The 18,763-nt window shown below is 45.0% G+C and overlaps 2 protein-coding genes across 2 annotated transcripts; one reads left to right on the top strand and one right to left on the bottom strand.

Moving 5' to 3' along the window:
* Positions 1-10,731: 10,731 nt before the first annotated feature.
* On the top strand, positions 10,732-12,892 carry LOC114559284 (general transcription factor II-I repeat domain-containing protein 2-like). The gene is made up of 2 exons (XM_028583872.1): positions 10,732-11,404; positions 11,656-12,892. Exons 1-2 carry the CDS (start codon positions 10,732-10,734, stop codon positions 11,667-11,669), a joined length of 687 nt encoding a protein of 228 aa, XP_028439673.1. The 3' UTR covers positions 11,670-12,892.
* A 1,047-nt stretch (positions 12,893-13,939) lies between these two features.
* Positions 13,940-18,556, bottom strand: ppdpfb (pancreatic progenitor cell differentiation and proliferation factor b). The gene is made up of 5 exons (XM_028583954.1): positions 18,359-18,556; positions 17,148-17,243; positions 16,238-16,315; positions 14,783-14,876; positions 13,940-14,453 (listed from the first exon to the last, which is right to left on the bottom strand). Exons 2-5 carry the CDS (start codon positions 17,200-17,202, stop codon positions 14,339-14,341), a joined length of 342 nt encoding a protein of 113 aa, XP_028439755.1. The 5' UTR covers positions 17,203-17,243; positions 18,359-18,556; the 3' UTR covers positions 13,940-14,338.
* Between the last annotated feature and the right edge of the window lie 207 nt (positions 18,557-18,763).

Below are 18,763 nucleotides of genomic sequence, written 5' to 3' on the forward strand. Positions count from 1 at the left end.
GTCAGAGACTTAGGCTTAGACTTTTTTTTGCTGTTAGCCGATGATCACGAGTAGCACTGAGAGTTTATTGTACAGATGTATGGGTGTTTTAATTCAGTTGAATTCAGCTTTATTTTTTACCTGTGAAGTGAATTATAAGCAGCAGTTCACCACCCAGGTCAACAGATAACACTGTTAATTACAAAATCATTGCTTTAAATTGAAATCTTTTCCTAATGTTTGTCTCAATATGAAGCATTTGGAGAAAAGTAGGAACAGTTTAATGACCACAAAGCTGATATTACAGGAAATGTAATTATGTTTTTTGTTAATTGCGACTTACAATGACTTACAAAGATACATAACAGCTACAAGTGTATGCACTATACAGGATTTACCCTATTATACTTTATTGACAGGAATTGATCAAACAGCAAACAGCCACCCACAAATAGTCTATAAACTGTCATCAGGCTGTCAATGAGATTTCACATGAACAACGGTTAAAGTTACTCAGGCTACCGAAGAATACCATAACTCCTCTGTTCAATTAGGCCTAAGAGACACACCCCAAGCTTCCATCTTTAACCGTTGTGCCAGCAGCGTGTTGGCATTTGAACAGAGTGCTGTGTGTCCACAGTGTGTGCAGACTGTAGTTACAGTTTTGCCTGAAGCCTTTTGGAGCAGCCACACTTAGGTTTTAGTTTGTGATCTCCCTGCGGGGGACACGGTCTCTAACATGTTCTGTTTGAGCTTCAACTTTACTCTGCAAACAAAAGTGTATTGGAGAGTTGAAATTGGAATTGCCTCCAGCCTGAAAATGTATAACAAGAACTTTGCTACTAAAATGTGAAAAGGTGAAGTGAAAACATGCAGCTGTTACTTGCATCTATTCTAAATAAAGGATGCAGCCAATGGCCAAGTGTGACTTTGGCATTATACTGTCAGCTATTCCATCAACCAATAGATAATCTCTCTCAAGAGTTAAAGATGCCACAAGGGTAACCAAACAGCCATGTATATGGGCTCTTCAGCCTCTCCACTGCTGGCTGTTCCAGTTTAACGGGAGAGAGGAGCGACAGGGGTTAGGATGGTGACCGGCCTCTGACGAGCTGTTACCACCTCCGTCTTTAGCCAGAGGGGTTAGGATGGTGACCCTCTGACGAACTGTTACCACCTCCGTCTTCAGCCAGAGGGGTTAGGATGGTGACCCTCTGACGAGCTGTTACCACCTCCGTCTTCAGCCAGAGGGGTTAGGATGGTGACCCTCTGACGAGCTGTTACCACCTCCGTCTTCAGCCAGAGGGGTTAGGATGGTGACCCTCTGACGGGCTGTTACCACCTCCATCTTCAGCCAGAGGGGTTAGGATGGTGACCGGCATCGGACAAGCTGTTACCACCTCCATCTTCAGCCAGAGGGGTTAGGATGGTGGCCGGCCTCTGACGAGCTGTTACCACCTCCGTCTTCAGCCAGAGGGGTTAGGATGGTGACCCTCTGACGAGCTGTTACCACCTCCGTCTTCAGCCAGAGGGGTTAGGATGGTGACCCTCTGACGAGCTGTTACCACCTCCGTCTTCAGCCAGAGGGGTTAGGATAGTGACCCTCTGACGGGCTGTTACCACCTCCATCTTCAGCCAGAGGGGTTAGGATGGTGACCGGCATCGGACAAGCTGTTACCACCTCCATCTTCAGCCAGAGGGGTTAGGATGGTGGCCGGCCTCTGACGAGCTGTTACCACCTCCGTCTTCAGCCAGAGGGGTTAGGATGGTGACCCTCTGACGAGCTGTTACCACCTCCATCTTCAGCCAGAGGGGTTAGGATGGTGAACCTCTGACGAGCTGTTACCACCTCCATCTTCAGCCAGAGGGGTTAGGATGGTGGCCGGCCTCTGACGAGCTGTTACCACCTCCATCTTCAGCCAGAGGGGTTAGGATGGTGAACCTCTGACGAGCTGTTACCACCTCCATCTTCAGCCAGAGGGGTTAGGATGGTGGCCTGCCTCTGACGAGCTGTTACCACCTCCATCTTCAGCCAGAGGGGTTAGGACGGTGGCCGGCCCCTGACGAGCTGTTACCACCTCCATTTTCAGCCAGAGGGGTTAGGATGGTGACCCTCTAATGAGCTGTTACCACCTCCATCTTCAGCCAGAGGGGTTAGGATGGGTGACCGGCCTCTGACGAGCTGTTACCACCTCCATCTTCAGCCAGAGGGGTTAGGATGGTGACCGGCCTTGACGAGCTGTTACCACCTCCGTCTTCAGCCAGAGGGGTTAGGATGGTGACCCTCTGACGAGCAGTTACCACCTCCATCTTCAGCCAGAGGGGTTAGGATGGTGACCCTCTGACGAGCTGTTACCACCTGCGTCTTCAGCCAGAGGGGTTAGGATGGTGACCCTCTGACGAGCTGTTACCACCTCCGTCTTCAGCCAGAGGGGTTAGGATGGTGACCAGCCTCTGACGAGCTGTTACCACCTCCATCTTCAGCCAGAGGGGTTAGGATGGTGAACCTCTGACAAGCTGTTACCACCTCCATCTTCAGCCAGAGGGGTTAGGATGGTGACCAGCCTCTGACGAGCTGTTACCACCTCCATCTTCAGCCAGAGGGGTTAGGATGGTGAACCTCTGACTAGCTGTTACCACCTCCATCTTCAGCCAGAGGGGTTAGGATGGTGGCCGGCCTCTGACGAGCTGTTACCACCTCCATCTTTAGCCAGAGTGGTTAGGATGGTGACCTGCCTCTGACGAGCTGTTACCACCTCCGTCTTCAGCCAGAGGGGTTAGGATGGTGACCCTCTGACAAGCTGTTACCACCTCCGTCTTCAGCCAGAGGGGTTAGGATGGTGACCCTCTGACGAGCTGTTACCACCTCCATCTTCAGCCAGAGGGGTTAGGATGGTGACCCTCTGACGAGCTGTTACCACCTCCATCTTCAGCCAGAGGGGTTAGGATGGTGACCCTCTGACGAGCTGTTACCACCTCCGTCTTCAGCCAGAGGGGTTAGGATGGTGACCTTCTGACGAGCTGTTACCACCTCCGTCTTCAGCCTGAGGGGTTAGGATGGTGACCTGCCTCTGACGAGCTGTTACCACCTCCGTCTTCAGCCAGAGGGGTTAGGATGGTGACCCTCTGACGAGCTGTTACCACCTCCATCTTCAGCCAGAGGGGTTAGGATGGTGACCTGCCTCTGACGAGCTGTTACCACCTCCGTCTTCAGCCAGAGGGGTTAGGATGGTGACCCTCTGACAAGCTGTTACCACCTCCGTCTTCAGCCAGAGGGGTTAGGATGGTGACCCTCTGACGAGCTGTTACCACCTCCATCTTCAGCCAGAGGGGTTAGGATGGTGACCCTCTGACGAGCTGTTACCACCTCCATCTTCAGCCAGAAACCAAAATGAACTAGAACTGCAAACAGTCATGACGGGGCCCAAGCCTCCGATGCCAGTCGCCTCCGATGCCAGTCGTCCCCGACACCACGGTGAGCCGCGCCAGTCGCCCCCGATGACCCAGGAATCTGCGCCAATGTGGGACCTGAAGCATTACGTGGGCGGTGCAAACATTGGTGAATATCGAGAGGTATGATGCACAAGGTCTGCGGTACTCTGCCATGGCACCTTTAACAATTCTCTACTATAAACAAACCTCTTAACCCCCATGACCACAGGGGATAGCAGGGAGAAATGAGAGAGTGACTGAGAGGGTGGAGGGGGGGAGGCAGGTGTGGTGGTTGAAAGAGCAGGGGAGGTGGTCAGGTTTTTGTAAACGGTGTCATAGGCGCCGATTGATGTTTTCCTCCGTGGGTGCTCACAGGCGCACGTCGTTTAAAAAAAAGTACTCAAAAGCTGTTTGCATTTCAGAACCTTAGAAAATGGAATTTATTATTATTATTATTTATTATTTATTAACTCGATAATAAAGACGTAAAGTAGGCTTTCAACTCAGGACAGCGGCACTTCTCACAAATACAGATAGGATTGGAGATGAGAAGTTTAACTGACACGTAACCGCGATCAGCTTCGTGGGAAATTAAGAATCAATGCCACCGACATAACCAATCACACTATGACAGACTCTCCACTTAGCACCAACTGCAATGTTTAATTGCACGGTATCAGCACATATGAATGGTGTTGATTTTGGATTGAAAAAGTGGGAGAAAAGAGTTACATTTGTCCACTGTGAAGGTTGTAGAAACTTTTCCTCAGAGCGGCATGCCGAACGAGCAACACATCTACAGTTCTATATATTTTGAGTCATCCAGTGTAAAAATAAACATATTGAACATTATAACTCATAATGGACAAACTATTAACATTTCTTACACACAGTGTATCAATCTTGGATGTAACAGTATGGATTAATTTCACAGAAAAACTCTGGACTTCTAGGCTGAATCCAAAACCTTCTGTAAGGGCTAGGAAGACAAAGATAACACCAGCAGAAAGGGGCAACTGTTAGCTGTTAGCTCTAAAGACCCTACATTTTGACTATTTATAATTATGAAGTTATAAAGTTATGAATCAGAAGTGCCGTTCGGGATTGAATAAAACATGCTCGACCTCAGACGGGGTTAAAAGGCCCAAATTGATATATGTTGACTATAGCGCCCCCTAATGGCCGATCTTCACCAAATTTGGTACAGAACCTCAGAACGGCACGCCGAACAAGAATAACAAGTTTCGCGTTGATTGCTTTTACTGTGGCAGAGATATTACAATTGCAAATTTCCTATTTAAATGCATTGAGTTCTTGGCCAAACCAAATAAACGTTGCTTATAGCGCCACCTAAAGGCCGATCTTAGCCAAAATTGGTACAGAGCATCAAAGTGGGATGTTGAAAAATGGTCTCAAGTTATTTGCTGATAACATTTAATTTGGCCGAGATATGAGATGATAGTCGAACCTCGGGTTGAGGAGGAACAATGCGGATTCCGTCCTGGTCGTGGAACAACAGACCAGCTCTTCACTCTCGCAAGGATCCTGGAGGGAGCCTGGGAGTATGCCCAACCGGTCTACATGTGTTTTGTGGATTTGGAGAAGGCGTATGACCAGGTTCCCCGGGAGATACTGTGGGAGGTGCTGCGGGAGTATGGGGTGAGGGGGTCTCTACTCAGGGCCATCCAATCTCTGTACGACCAAAGTGAGAGCTGTGTCCAGGTTCTCGGCAGTAAGTCAAGACTCGTTTCAGGTGAGGGTTGGCCTCCGCCAGGGCTGCGCTTTGTCACCAATCCTGTTTGTAATATTTATAGACAGGATATCGAGGCATAGTCGGGGTGGGGAGGGGTTGCAGTTCGGTGGGCTGGGGATCTCATCGCTGCTCTTTGCAGATGATGTGGTCCTGATGGCATCATCGGCCTGTGACCTTCAGCACTCACTGGATCGGTTCGCAACCGAGTGTGAAGCGGTTGGGATGAGGATCAGCACCTCTAAATCTGAGGCCATGGTTCTCAGCAGGAAACCGATGGAATGCCTTCTCCAGGTAGGGAATGAGTCCTTACCCCAAGTGAAGGAGTTCAAGTACCTTGGGGTTTTGTTCGCGAGTGAGGGGACAATGGAGCGGGAGATTGGTCGGAGAATCGGCGCAGCGGGTGTGGTATTACATTCAATCTATCGCACCGTTGTGATGAAAAGAGAGCTGAGCCAGAAGGCAAAGCTCTCGATCTACCGGTCAGTTTTTTCCTTCCTACCCTCACCTATGGTCATGAAGGCTGGGTCATGACCGAAAGCACGAGATCCAGGGTACAAGCGGCCGAAATGGGTTTCCTCAGGAGGGTGGCTGGCGCCTCCCTTAGAGATAGGGGTGAGAAGCTCAGTCATCCGTGAGGAGCTCGGAGAGCCGCTGCTCCTTCGCGTCGAAAAGGAGCCAGTTGAGGTGGTTCGGGCATCTGGTAAGGATGCCCCCTGGGCGCCTCCCTAGGGAGGTGTTCCAGGCACGTCCAGCTGGGAGGAGGCCTCGGGGAAGACCCAGGACTAGGTGGAGGGATTATATCTCCAACCTGGCCTGGGAACGCCGATCCCCAGTCGGAGCTGGTTAATGTTGCTCGGGAAAGGGAAGTTTGGGGTCCCCTGCTGGAGCTGCTCCCCCCGCGACCCGACACCGGATAAGCGGACGAAGATGGATGGATGGATGGATGGATGATATGATATGTGTGTGGTAGCTAGCTAGGAAAATTTGTTTGGTTGTCAAATTGGCATACCTTAACGTAGCAAAATTCTTTCCATAACTTTTTGTCAGGTCCATCTGGAGATGCTAACTACCAGGTTTCGTGCAGATCGGTCGCACGGCGTAGGAGGATTTCGAAAAAGTTGGTTTTGCACATTGCGCATATTGCAAATAAACGTTTGCGTGGAAATGGGCGTGGCCTATATCAGGTAATTCAGCTTGATTCAAGGAACACATGGATGTAAGAATTTCTAATGTGTAATGTGGGAGTTAATGACAAAAAAACATTATAGCGCCATCTAGTGGTCCACATAATTTTTGGTAGGTGTGGTTCAGAGCCCATTGACCATCTATGTCAGGCTACAATGGCGGACCCAAATGCACGACTCAGGAAACAAGGATAAAGGTGATCGGTTTATTGCTCCCAGAACAATGCAAGCAACGGTACAGATCCAACAGGCAGGCAAACGTGATCGATGATACAGGCAATAGGTCAGGGTACACGGGGAAACAAAACAAGGGAACGCTGGAAAGTGAGTCAACATGGAGCTACAACAATCTGGCAGAGAACAAGGGAACACAGGTGAGTATATGTACACGGGTGAGGGGAAGACAACCAGACACAGGTGAATAACATTAGGGCGGAGACAGGTAATCAAAAACGGCGGGAAACAAACAAAGGCAGGAAGACAAGTGAAGTGAATGAAGACACAAAGTGGATGCAAAATAAAACAGGAAGTACATGAAAACAAACAGAAAACACAATAAGAGCGGAGGCAGACGTGACAATCTACCCTGTAAATTTAAAGTTGTTCACATTAGTGTAAGTCAGTGGTTCTCAAACTTTTTCAGTCATTCCCCACTTTGGACAAGGTGGAATTTTCAAGCCCCACCTGCCCCCATCGGCCCAACACAATGCTAATAAAATACGCAACAAGCTTAAACTGTTCCAATTTATTGCCACAACTAGTATCAGTATAGTAAAAAGTTGTATCTAAATACAAACTAACAATCTACATCAAATAACAGCGAGTTCAAAAATAAAGAAAATAAAATTACAGCTGTGTTAAAATTTGTATCAAGTTCAAAAATAGAAAATAAATAAAAGTGCCACTTTGCAATCTGTTAAAAAAAGAAAAGAAGAGAAATCCATTTGGCAAGTGAGGTCTATTTATCCCTGCATTAGTGGCTGCAATGAGCCTGTTTTGCATTGGACAATTTCTCAAACTGGGGTTGTAGGCTTGATACTGCCACTCTCAAGTCATGCTCAATGTTCAGCTGAGATCTGTACTTTGTTTTCAGTGAAGCAACAGCTGAAAAGCCCATCTCACAGAGATATGATGTGGCATAATAATATAATATAATCCAATAATATATATAATATATTACACTGCATAATGAGCACTTTTACTTTTGGTACTTTAAGTACAGTATATTTTACTTAAGGACAATGTTGAATGCAGGACTTGTAACTGACAAGTAATTTGTAACTCTACAACACAGTTGTTTCTACTTTTACTGAAATACATGATGTGAGTAAGTCTTCCACCTCTGGAGATCACCAACAACAGTCGTGCATGAATAGCTGCAGCTGTGTTTAACACTGAAAACACACAGCTCAGTACAGCATTTACTCAGAGGTCTGTTCAAAACTTTGTGCACATTCAAAATATATCTTTGTTCTCTGAGATTTGGAGGAGTCGTGATATTTTGAGAAAAATAAAGTACCTAAAAAAAACCTATAAAATAATCTACCTGCACCATAGTCTGCTGTGCGTTACGTGATTGCTGTGCTGATACAGTAGATCTCAGACCTTCTGACAGACACAGAGCCCTGTTTGGGAACGTTTAGGGAAGTGTCCATACGCTGCTCTATGCTTTTTTCTCATTGGTTGTTGCGTTAAATCTTACCCAGATACAATAGTGCTCTGATTGGCTATTGTATATGTATAGCCCCTTTCTATTTTTTTGATTGGCTGATAAGTGGCAGGCTTGACTAAGAACTCCAGGGGAGACACCCTTGATTCCTGTCAGTTCCATAGGGAGAGCGGCTTGCCAGAAAACTTCTGGGCGCTGAAGAATATTAAATATGTTATAAATAGTTTTTCCGCGTGAGAAAGACAATGTGTGGCGGGAGTGCGTGACAGTCACGCTCAATGTGTGACACTTGAGAGCCCTGGTTTACTTGCAGCGAACCTTTACCTTTACCTGCTGTTTATATTTTTTCTACAAGTCTTTGAGTTAACATGAGTTGAATTTGCACCGCCACGTCTTGATGCTCATGCCAACAATAGCATGTATAGTATAGTATATAGTATAGTTATCTATATTGAAGTGAATTAGGTTTAAATTGCCGTCATGCATGAATGAATGATATTTTTGCAATTTTACACATAATAATCCACGATGATCACATTACACAAAACTGAAATTGCACGTCAAAATGACACTGACTCTCGCAATTTTGACCTGCCACCCTTAGTCATTATACCCTGGCGCCGCGAATCAAACCCATGCTTCAACGTGAGCCACGAAGCCAGTAAGCCTGTTTGGAAATGAACACATCTGCTGAAGTGTTAAATTTGTTAACGATAATAATGATGAGACGAGACTGCTTTCACTAAACGCTGACTGTGGCGATATCAACACGTATCATTGACAAAAAAGACAACACTAAAATGTAGGTAAACAATAAGTCTTTATTTGCATTGCCTTCCACCTTTTCTTGGTGACGCGTTTTCAACGGGCACTGCTCTGGTGGAACCAATGGGCCGAAGCTCTGACACAGAACACAGGTCATTCTTACATTATCAACATTCACTCATGTTTTGTTTTAACTTTAGGAAAGATCCTCTAGATATTACATTATTTTTTAAAGTTGCTTTAGTGTCAACTCGAAAAAGTGAAGAAAATAAATTTACCTTTAGAAGCAAATCCACATCTAAAAATCTGATTGGAACTTCAGAAGCAAAAAAACACCCTGTCTGTGCGGGGGGACTTCCCATTTCTTCGACATCCCATTGTTCCGACCATATAGGGTTAGGGTTATGGTTAGGGACAATTATTTAAAATATTTCTTTAGGATTTTTGCCTTGTTTAACATGTTGGGAACCCTAAAGTTTCCCGTTTGAAATAGCCAAGATGAGGTGTCTTAAGTTAGTTTCACATTGGTTATTGCAGGGATTATGCCCCATTCCTATTCATTATCATTGCAGGCTTATGGAATTATAAATACATATCCAACCCAAAACTAACTTTACCCTGTTAGACTTTGGACTTAGCCTACATTTTTATTTCAGTTTTTCAAAGATAAACATTGAAATGTGTTAATAAGCTAGAGAGAAGTCATTTTGCTTGTTATTTTTGATTCAGATTTAAAGTTACGGGGGGTGATCCACATAAGCCTATATGGTCGGAACATTGGGATGTCGGAGCAGAGTTTTTTTTGTCAAAACAAAGGGACCTCGGACTAGTAGGCTGTAGGACCAAAAAGGGAATTTTTCGGGTTATTGAGAGGTCGGAACAATGGAGCTGTGCAGGATTTTTTTATTTTTATCCATAGAGACGGATGGACTCAGTTTTCCAGATGTGGTGGGTGTGTAGACGCTGAGCAAACAGTTACACAAGGCCAGACTCCGGGTTCACCAGCAGCAGTGCTGCTCTCTGTTTGCTCTGTTCCAGGAATAGCCCTGTACAAAACCATTCACTCAATCCCTCCCTGGCAAACACTGGCACTTTCACCTCCTGCTCCTTATAGGGCTATTTAAACACACCACTTATTTTAAAAGGTACAAACAGTTCAAATTGTGTTCTTAAAAACCACAGAGAAAGCTGTATGGAAGTTCTATTGTAACCAAGGCTTAACTTTGGTTTGGGGAAGAGTGTGTGGGAGTGTGTTTTCGATTTGATTCCCATTTCCTGCGTTTCTACATACATTTAGGGACTATGATGATACAAAATCCAGGAAATAACTCAGTACTCATAATAAATCATCCTACAAAGAACAGTACTAAACTATGTAAGATATTTTTTTTAAAAGTCTTAGGCCTACTTTCTTTATTGTTTAAAATAGGGGCTGATCACCAAGATGTGTAAATAAAATATCAAACGAATTTGAAAGAGTGGGGTGGGGATGGGTTACAAACGGGATTTTAAAAATTGCCCCTGTGCCCAGGCAGGGTATATACAGAAATCCTGGAGATAAATTCAATACCATTTTTAATTCCTTCTCAATATTTTTTAAAAACCAACACGCCAGTGAGTTACAGGTTTATACGGCAACATGTTTTCTAACCATTAAGCTGAGTTTGATTTATAAAACTACACCCTCTAGGCCAGACCTGGGCATTTTACGGCCCCCGGGCCACATACGGCCCTTTGGTTGACTCTGACCGGCCCTTGTAAGGTTAATTTGGAAATTACAAAATAAACATTTTTTAATTTTACCTCATGCATGGACTAAAGCTGCATTGCTTTTATTTTGAAGTTGTTGGTTTTATTCACGTACATAATGACGCAATACGTATATCAAGACTTGCGCATTATTGGATCGTTGTCACGAGCAGGTCACAAGAGGACTTTAGCGCTCAAAAATGTCCGCTCATGCTAGAAAAAGAAAGGTAGATGCCGAATGCAGGATTTTCAACAAAAATTGGACTGCTAAGTATTTATTTACTGAAGTCGGAGGTAAAGCAGTGTGTTTAGTTTGCGGGGAGCGGATCGCCGTGTTTAAGGACTACAATTTGAGTCGGCATTACGAGACAACACACGCAGAGAAATACAAAAACTTGTCTGATGCTGAAAGGGCACGAACATCGGAAGCTTTGCTAGCTAAGCTGCAAAAGCAGCAAGGCTTCTTTACCAAGCTTCACACATCCAGGGATGCAGCAACCAAGACCAGCTTCGTGATATCCCACAAAATCGCTAAAAACAGTAAGCCATTCTCGGAGGGGGAGTTTGTCAAAGAGTGCTTGGTGGACTCTGCAGCACTAATATGCCCTGAAAAAAAAGGAGCATTTGAGCAAGTCCCGCTGTCCAGGCGAACCGTGACGAGAAGGATCGAGGAAATTGCGGGAAATCTGGAGCTTCAACTGCAACGTGAAGTGGCATGTTTTGACTTTTTCTCCTTGGCTTTGGACGAGAGCTGTGATGTCCGCGACACAGCCCAGCTACTCCCGTGGGATTACGGACTTCAAGATTACGGAGGAGCTGGCAGCAATGCGGTCGATGAAAGGAACAACGACAGGGAGCAATCTGTTTACGGAGGTAAATGCGTGCATGGACACCCTGGGATTGAAATGGGACAGACTGGCAGGTGTCACAACGGACGGCTGTCCCAATCTGACAGGGAAAAATGTCGGACTTTTGAAACGTATGCAAGATAAAGTGACTGAAACCGACGCCGATCAGAAATTGGTGTTTTTGCATTGTATTATACACCAACATGTGTTGTGCAAGTCAGTGCTAAAAATTAACCATGTTGTTGATGTTGTTACTAAAACCGTAAACTTCATCAGGGCACGGGCATTGAATCACAGACAGTTTGTCGCACTTTTGGAGGAGCATGAGACTGAGCAGAGTGACATCGGCTACCACACAGCTGTCAGATGGCTCAGCCTGGGCAAAGTGCTAAAAAGAGTTTGGGACCTGAAAGCAGAGATCCGAGAGTTTTGTGAGAAGAAAGGCAAAGACATCCCAGAGCTCTCAGATGATGACTGGATGGCAGATTTTGCATTTGCTGTTGATGTGACTGCAATGATGAATGAACTGAACACCAAACTGCAAGGCAAGGGCCTTTTTGTTCATGAAATGCACAGCCTGGTGAAGGCTTTCATGAGAAAGATGCAGTTTCTTTCAAGCCAACTGGAGAGCAACACTCACTCACATGCAAACCCTGAAAGAAGTCAAACCATCAGCTGATCACCTCCGCAAGTACTCATCCATGTTAGGAGCATTGCATGGTGAGTTTTCAAGGCGGTTTGAAGATCTCAGAACAATCGAGGATGAAATGCACATGATTTCCTCTCCCTTTACCTGCAGTTTGGATAATGCACCCAGTGATGTTCAGCTGGAACTCATTGACCTGCAGTCTGATGCAGTACTGGCAGAGCACTTTAAGTCTGGATCTCTGCTGGATTTCTACTCTTCTCTTAAGGAGGAGAACTTTCCAAACATGAGGAGACATGCTCAGAAGATGTTGGTTCTCTTTGGCTCTACCTACATATGTGAACAAACATTTTCAACGATGAAGTTTACAAAATCCAGGTATAGATCCTCTCTCACTGATAATCATCTGTCAGCTGTGCTTCGCATCTCCACCTCATACATTCAACCTGACTTCGATGCACTCGTTAAAGCCCAGCAGAGACTAGATTTCTCTCACTGAAGAAAAAATAACTTAAAAACACCAAATGAGGTGGTTAGACCACAAATGTAGGCATGTATACCCTCCTGTTTTTACCTCTTATCAGTTTCTCCTAATGTCAGCAATTGATTTTTAATTGTGAACTGGTACACTTTTTTTGGAACCCTTTTTCTCAATATTCACAGTTTAGTGATGTACATTGACAGATCAATATGATGTGTCTTGCTTAATGTTTGGAGCACAAATACAATATTGTGATGTCTTTAGAATGCTAGGAATTTCTTTCCAACAGTATTTGAAACTCAAAATGTGTTTTGGAGTGAATGTGACAGAAAATATTAATATAAGTCAAAATGGTAAAAAAAAGTGTTCACATTTTGTTTACCATTGCTTTGGGAAATTTAATTGAATAAATTACATTTTTTGTAAGGCGACCTCACTTTTTCATTGCTTAATTTTAAACCTATAGTCTACTCTCACCAGCTTGTCAAAACAATGTTATTTACTGCTTTTTATAAAGAAATACAATTAATATTATGCAGAATTGAGTTCAGCCTTTTGGCCCGGCCCTCCACAATATTTTCTGTTTCTCATGTGGCCCCATGGAAAAAATAATTGCCCACCCCTGCTCTAGGCCAACAGAACAATGCAGTTAGGGAAAGTCAACAGAATAGATTAGACTCACTGATTTTGGAAACATCTTGCAACCCTAACCAATCATGTCACCTTTAGAATAAAATTAATAGATGAAATAAAATGATAAATTAAAGCAGTTCAAAGAAACAAGCATTTGCTGATGCCATTATAACTACTTAAAACTAACTGAACCTTCTTCTGTATGTACAGACACGCAAAGGAGTAGGCTACACATAGAAAATATTCCATGAGGCAAGTGAAATAGAAGAAAACAGACAGACCTACCATTCTAACCATTTGAAACTAATGGCGCTTTTCCATTACATGGTACCTACTCGCCTCGCCTTTTTTGGTTTTCCATTACGAAAAAAAAAACCGGTACCCGCTAACAGGTACTTTTTTTAGTACCTCCTCAGTCGAGGTTCCAAGCGAGCTGAGGCGAGCCGAGAAGGTGACGTGAAACCCTGCAGGCTACAGATTGGTCGGAAAGAAGCGTCACTGATCACTGCATTGCTAGCAACAGACAGCATTTTTAAATAGTTTAGCCAGCGGTGTTTTTTTGCTGCCGGAGGCTCCACGCAGAGCTTTCTCCGTAGTAAACAAGTGGCCTGATGGTTATACTTGTGCACTGGTGTGTGTCGAGTCACCGTGTGTGTGGGGAGCTGGTGAGCAAGGGAGAAGTGAGATAGTGACTGCAATTAGCTACGCAGCGAGTAGTGACTCTAGATTCATATAGTGAGAGAAACAAAGTGTCTGCCCTGCGTGTGAGAAGAACAGATATGAGAGTCCAACACAGAACATTAGGCTGCTAGAGTCTACTTTATTGCATTTGCAATAACAGGGAGACAAGTGAAAAATGTCTAACATAGGCATGTGGATGTGTCAATGCAACACAGTATTACAAACACAGTACAAATGTTTTAAAAAAAAAAAAAAAAACTCAGTTGCATCATTAATTATTATTTTTTTTTTTTTATTCTTTATTTTTTTTTCCCCCCTCAATAAAAAAAACACAAGGTTGCAGGAACAAAAACAAGTAAGGCAGCCTAGAACTACAATGAATGAGAATATATATATATAAAAAAAAAGAGAAAAAAATAAGGTTGTAGACGGGACAACCTCCCGTCACCTAGCGTTGGTCGCTGGTTTGATTCCCCCCCCCTCCAAGGTGTGGCGTGAATCAGAGTGAGACTGCAGGATCAGGAGGAGGTGGAGCCTCCCGCCTCACTGCTCTCACTCACCTGGCGTTGCGTCACCATCTCCCTGGCAACGCAGGTGATCTGACCATTCGTCAGTGTGCCTCGGACCCCCGCCCTGAGAGAGAGAGCGAGAGAGATTGTAAAAAAATTGTCTTGATCCTGTATAATGGAAAGGTTGTGTCTGTGGTCATCTCGGACGCACAATTCCACAGAATTAAAACAAAAAAAACACATCGCCACTCTAAAGGAAAACAGTCTGCTACATTTCACAGATGGTTATTCTGGACTCATGTGTGAGTTAGAGACTAGAGGAGCAGAATTCTATCTGTTGGAGGGACGAGCAGCTGGGTTAATGGTTTTAGACACGGTTAGGATGATGACCAGGATTAAGTAAGACTACGATGCAGAGGCAGTATTATGGGATGTGGGCGTGTTTATACTCACTTCTGCTGTGCCTCCTCGGTCAGTGGAGTCATCCCTGGCTGCTTCCCAAAGAAGAAACTGGACCACCAATGGCCAGAGTCCTGCTTGGGGAGTCCTGTGGAGGTGGATAACGAAGGCGTATACTGTACGTTAAAAAGGTTACACAGAACCTACTGTTCCATTTAGATATTTTGGGGAATTTTACATTTTAACCCTCCTGCACAGCTGGTTCCAGTTTAGAGCTACTTTGCTCTTCATTACGAGCTGAGGAGAAGTAAATCAACAACAACCAGCCACTGAAGCAGGACGACTGAACATTACAGTAACCACAGGTTAAGATTGGGAGTGTGTGCGTTTGAGTTGAGTGTGTGTTTCATCAGCTACACCCATGACTCAGGTTTCCTAAACCCCCCCCCCCCCGGACTCGTGTGAATCGTGTTTGGCTTAGTGTCAAAACTGAGTGTGACACGTTGAGTGGTGTCTGAACAGCTGCATTTACATCCAAATGGTTACATTTAAAGAACGTGTGCTATAGTTGGCTTCTAGAACAAGCTAATTCTCAGAAGGGGAACCACTTAGGGACGTATAGTTTGGTTGGTGTGTGTGTGTGTGTGTGTGTGTGTGTGTGTGTGTGTGTGTGTGTGTGTGTGTGTGTGTGTGTGTGTGTGTGTGTGTGTGTGTGTGTGTGTGTGTGTGTGTCCGTCCCAGCGGTTAAAACAGGCATGCTCACACAAACCCAGATCCAGCACTTCTGTCAGCCCAGATGGTTTTCACATCAAGCTGCCTTTACATGCTGATCCAGGATCACTGGAGAGTTCAGCAGATAAACTGGTTGCTGAGGGTTATTCTGGCGCTTTTTGCTTTTAACAGTGACATCTGAACGCTGACCCGAGAACTGAATGGTAATCCCCGAGGAGGGGAAAGCGGCAAAAAAAATAATACACAAGTGAAACCCACTTTCCTGCTGGATTAGAAAGGAGCGAGGTCAGAGCCGAGCTGGGTGTATGCCAGCATGACTCAACCACGGTAATGCCTGTGTGGTCCGAGGTAACAGCTGACTCAACCGCAGAGATCACTGAGGTGAGTGAGTGAGTGAGTATCTGGATCCGGTACAGAGACACTCCTGGGCTTGGTGCAGAACACACTGTTCTTTCCAGAAACACAGCAGTTTACACGACTCGCTCTTTTTAGGAGTGCATGACTTGATCACTATACCCCATTATAGTCAGCAGCAGCTGTGAGTCACTTTATTTGGAGCAGCAGTGTTTAGCCAACAATCGCTGTGTTGGGTTCCTATAAATATGACGGATGCATCCATTTAAAATCAGCTTGTTTGTTGTTCTGTGGAGAAGCTGTCCTATCAACAATAAAGGCCTACACATGCTCCCCCCCCCCCAAAATGACAATGACACACATTTAACTGTGCAAGGAAACTATGAATATCTGGAGTTCTGTTTGTTGGCTACAAACACACACCTGGATGGTGAGGGATGACCTCTCCACTGTACTCCGAACTGCCGCAAGAGCTGCTGCTGGACGTAGAGCCGATGCGCCCTGTGGGGGAGACAGAATGAGCAGAAAAAAAGGAGTTCAACAAGTGGTCAGTTTAATCCCAGTCAACCAAACGGAGAAAGCGAAACGGAACAAGTAAAGAAGTCCAGGTTCAGGAATGCTCCTGCATAAGATCTACCTCATAATGTGAGGGGCACATGGAAAATGTTGATCTATTTTATCTTGTGTAACAGCCTGAGGGGCGACTCTGTAGTTGTAATGCACACTTGGTTTACTTGTCACTACTGGAAACCATAACAGAACTCCTACCACAACCATCCCATAGTCCTGAAGAAGCCAAGGATATGGTCTCTTGTGACTTTGAGATTTTCAGAGTCTAGTGTGCAGCTACTCCAGATATACTAACTAGACAAGAACACAGGAAGGGTGTCGCCTTGAGGCTCTACTTTAAGACTCGGTCCTGACTGACCCAGCATTGGATCGCCTACTACTACTACCCCAATCTTCTGAACATAGCCATACTGAGAGATCCAGAGAGAGTTGTGTGGAGCCGATTAACCGATTAATTAGCTTTGTAGCAACTCATCTGGCAATGGCTTGAATGTAACGGACGTGCAATAATATCAAAAAGTGACCACCTTTCACCAAGGCAAGTGTTAATTATTGTAATAATAAGCCCTTTCCTGATTCTATTCAGACAATCTGAGGTGAACAATTACCTCTACATTGTAAGCACCTAATGAGGCCTTATCTAGTGGGAGTGTAGTGCAAATCCAACATCAGAGTAGCAGTAAAGGTTGATTTATGCTTCTGCAAACCCCCACCCACGCTCTGAGCATAAAACAGCCTTAAGCCCCCAGAGAGAGAGACTCACTCCGGTAGTAGTCCGTGGTCGCCACCAGAGAGCCGCCTGCTGGAATAGCTGCCATTCTACTGGAGTTGGTTGCTGTACGCTGTGCTTGATGGAAACCTGCAGAGGAAAAATAAACCGTAGGATCAAAACCAGACCGGGATCCATTACTCCGAGAAGGATTGGAGACTGGAGTCTTCATTTTAGATTCCTTTTCCAGACAATGAAGATGAACTCATGACAGCAGCTTCACCTAATTAGAATTATTCTCTTGTTCTTTACATGGGTCTCGGAAGGGGTAACAATTCATCGTGTAGCCCTGTGTTGTAAAAAATAAATTAATTAACCATATAACCTTGTACTAACACATAGCAGGGCTGCAACTAATGATGGTTTCCATAATCAATGACTCTCTGCATAACTCCCTTTAATCGTGTACTCTAGCTTTATGTCAGAAAACACAACAGCGGGCATATGTTGGGCTATTCTGCTCGATAAACAGCTGATTTATACTGTAAGGTTGTTATTTTCAGGGGGTGGGGGTTGTTATTGGTTAGAGAAAAGCATCTTGGACTCCAGGCATGTATACAAAAAGAATATAGAAAACATGATAAAACCGAATATGAAATGCACATAAGCTGCTCATGGCCAGAAAACATAAATAATAAAAAAAAAAAAAAAGTGGAGAAAGATTAGATTTTTCTTTCGCCGTTTCCAGCACGTTCACGTCTTCAATATGATGACGTCAGCGCACGTTTAGCATAGGGCTTGTTTACATCAGACTGCACCAAGCCGACATTTTGACGTTATTCTTCAGTTCCATGAAAAATAGGAGAAGTCGAGCATCATTTCAAAGTGAGCCCGGCTGTTAAACAGAGGCTGTCCTGGTCGGGATAAAACAACCCATCGGACACCCGGTCTGTCGTCACAACAACATTTGGTCTCACACAAAGACTAACTACATCTCAATCTGTTGACATTTAAATAACGGTCAGCTGCTGTTTATGTATCGACATCAGCCGTTAGTAGGAGCTAGCTAGCTAGCTAGCTAAATAACAAGCTATGTAAACGGAAAAAAAGAATCCAACGAGAGACACGGCTAGCCAGCTAGCCAGCTAGCTACATAACGCTTGTTCTTTTTACAAAACAAAACTGCAACAGCTGCCATTATCCCAAACACTCGGCCCTCACCCACCACCATTTTATAAGCCGGGAGGGGGGAGCGGGGCACCCACCTTGTTAGGGACCCAGATGATGTTCAGTAGCACCCAATTCAACTCAGTCAGTCGGCGAGGCTGGGGGAGGAACCGCTAGGCGACGGGACCCATTTGAAAACAAGTTTTGGGTAAATGTAACCCTCCAAGGTCCGTAACGGAGATATCAGCGGGGCTTCTTGCTGCTGTCAGCGCTCGGCTCGCGTTTTTATACAAAGACAGGGGGACGGTGACGTAGACATCAGCCAGGGGGCGGGGCCACCGGACACTGCTGCCGGTCCATACCGGTTCCTACCAATGGTTCATACACAGTCTATATGGACACACACACACACACACACACACACACACACACACACACACACACACACACACACACACACACACACACACAATGAACTGATATTCTACATATTTCAATTAGAA

Source organism: Perca flavescens, chromosome 7, assembly GCF_004354835.1.
Source record: "Perca flavescens isolate YP-PL-M2 chromosome 7, PFLA_1.0, whole genome shotgun sequence".
Lineage (NCBI taxonomy): Eukaryota > Metazoa > Chordata > Actinopteri > Perciformes > Percidae > Perca > Perca flavescens.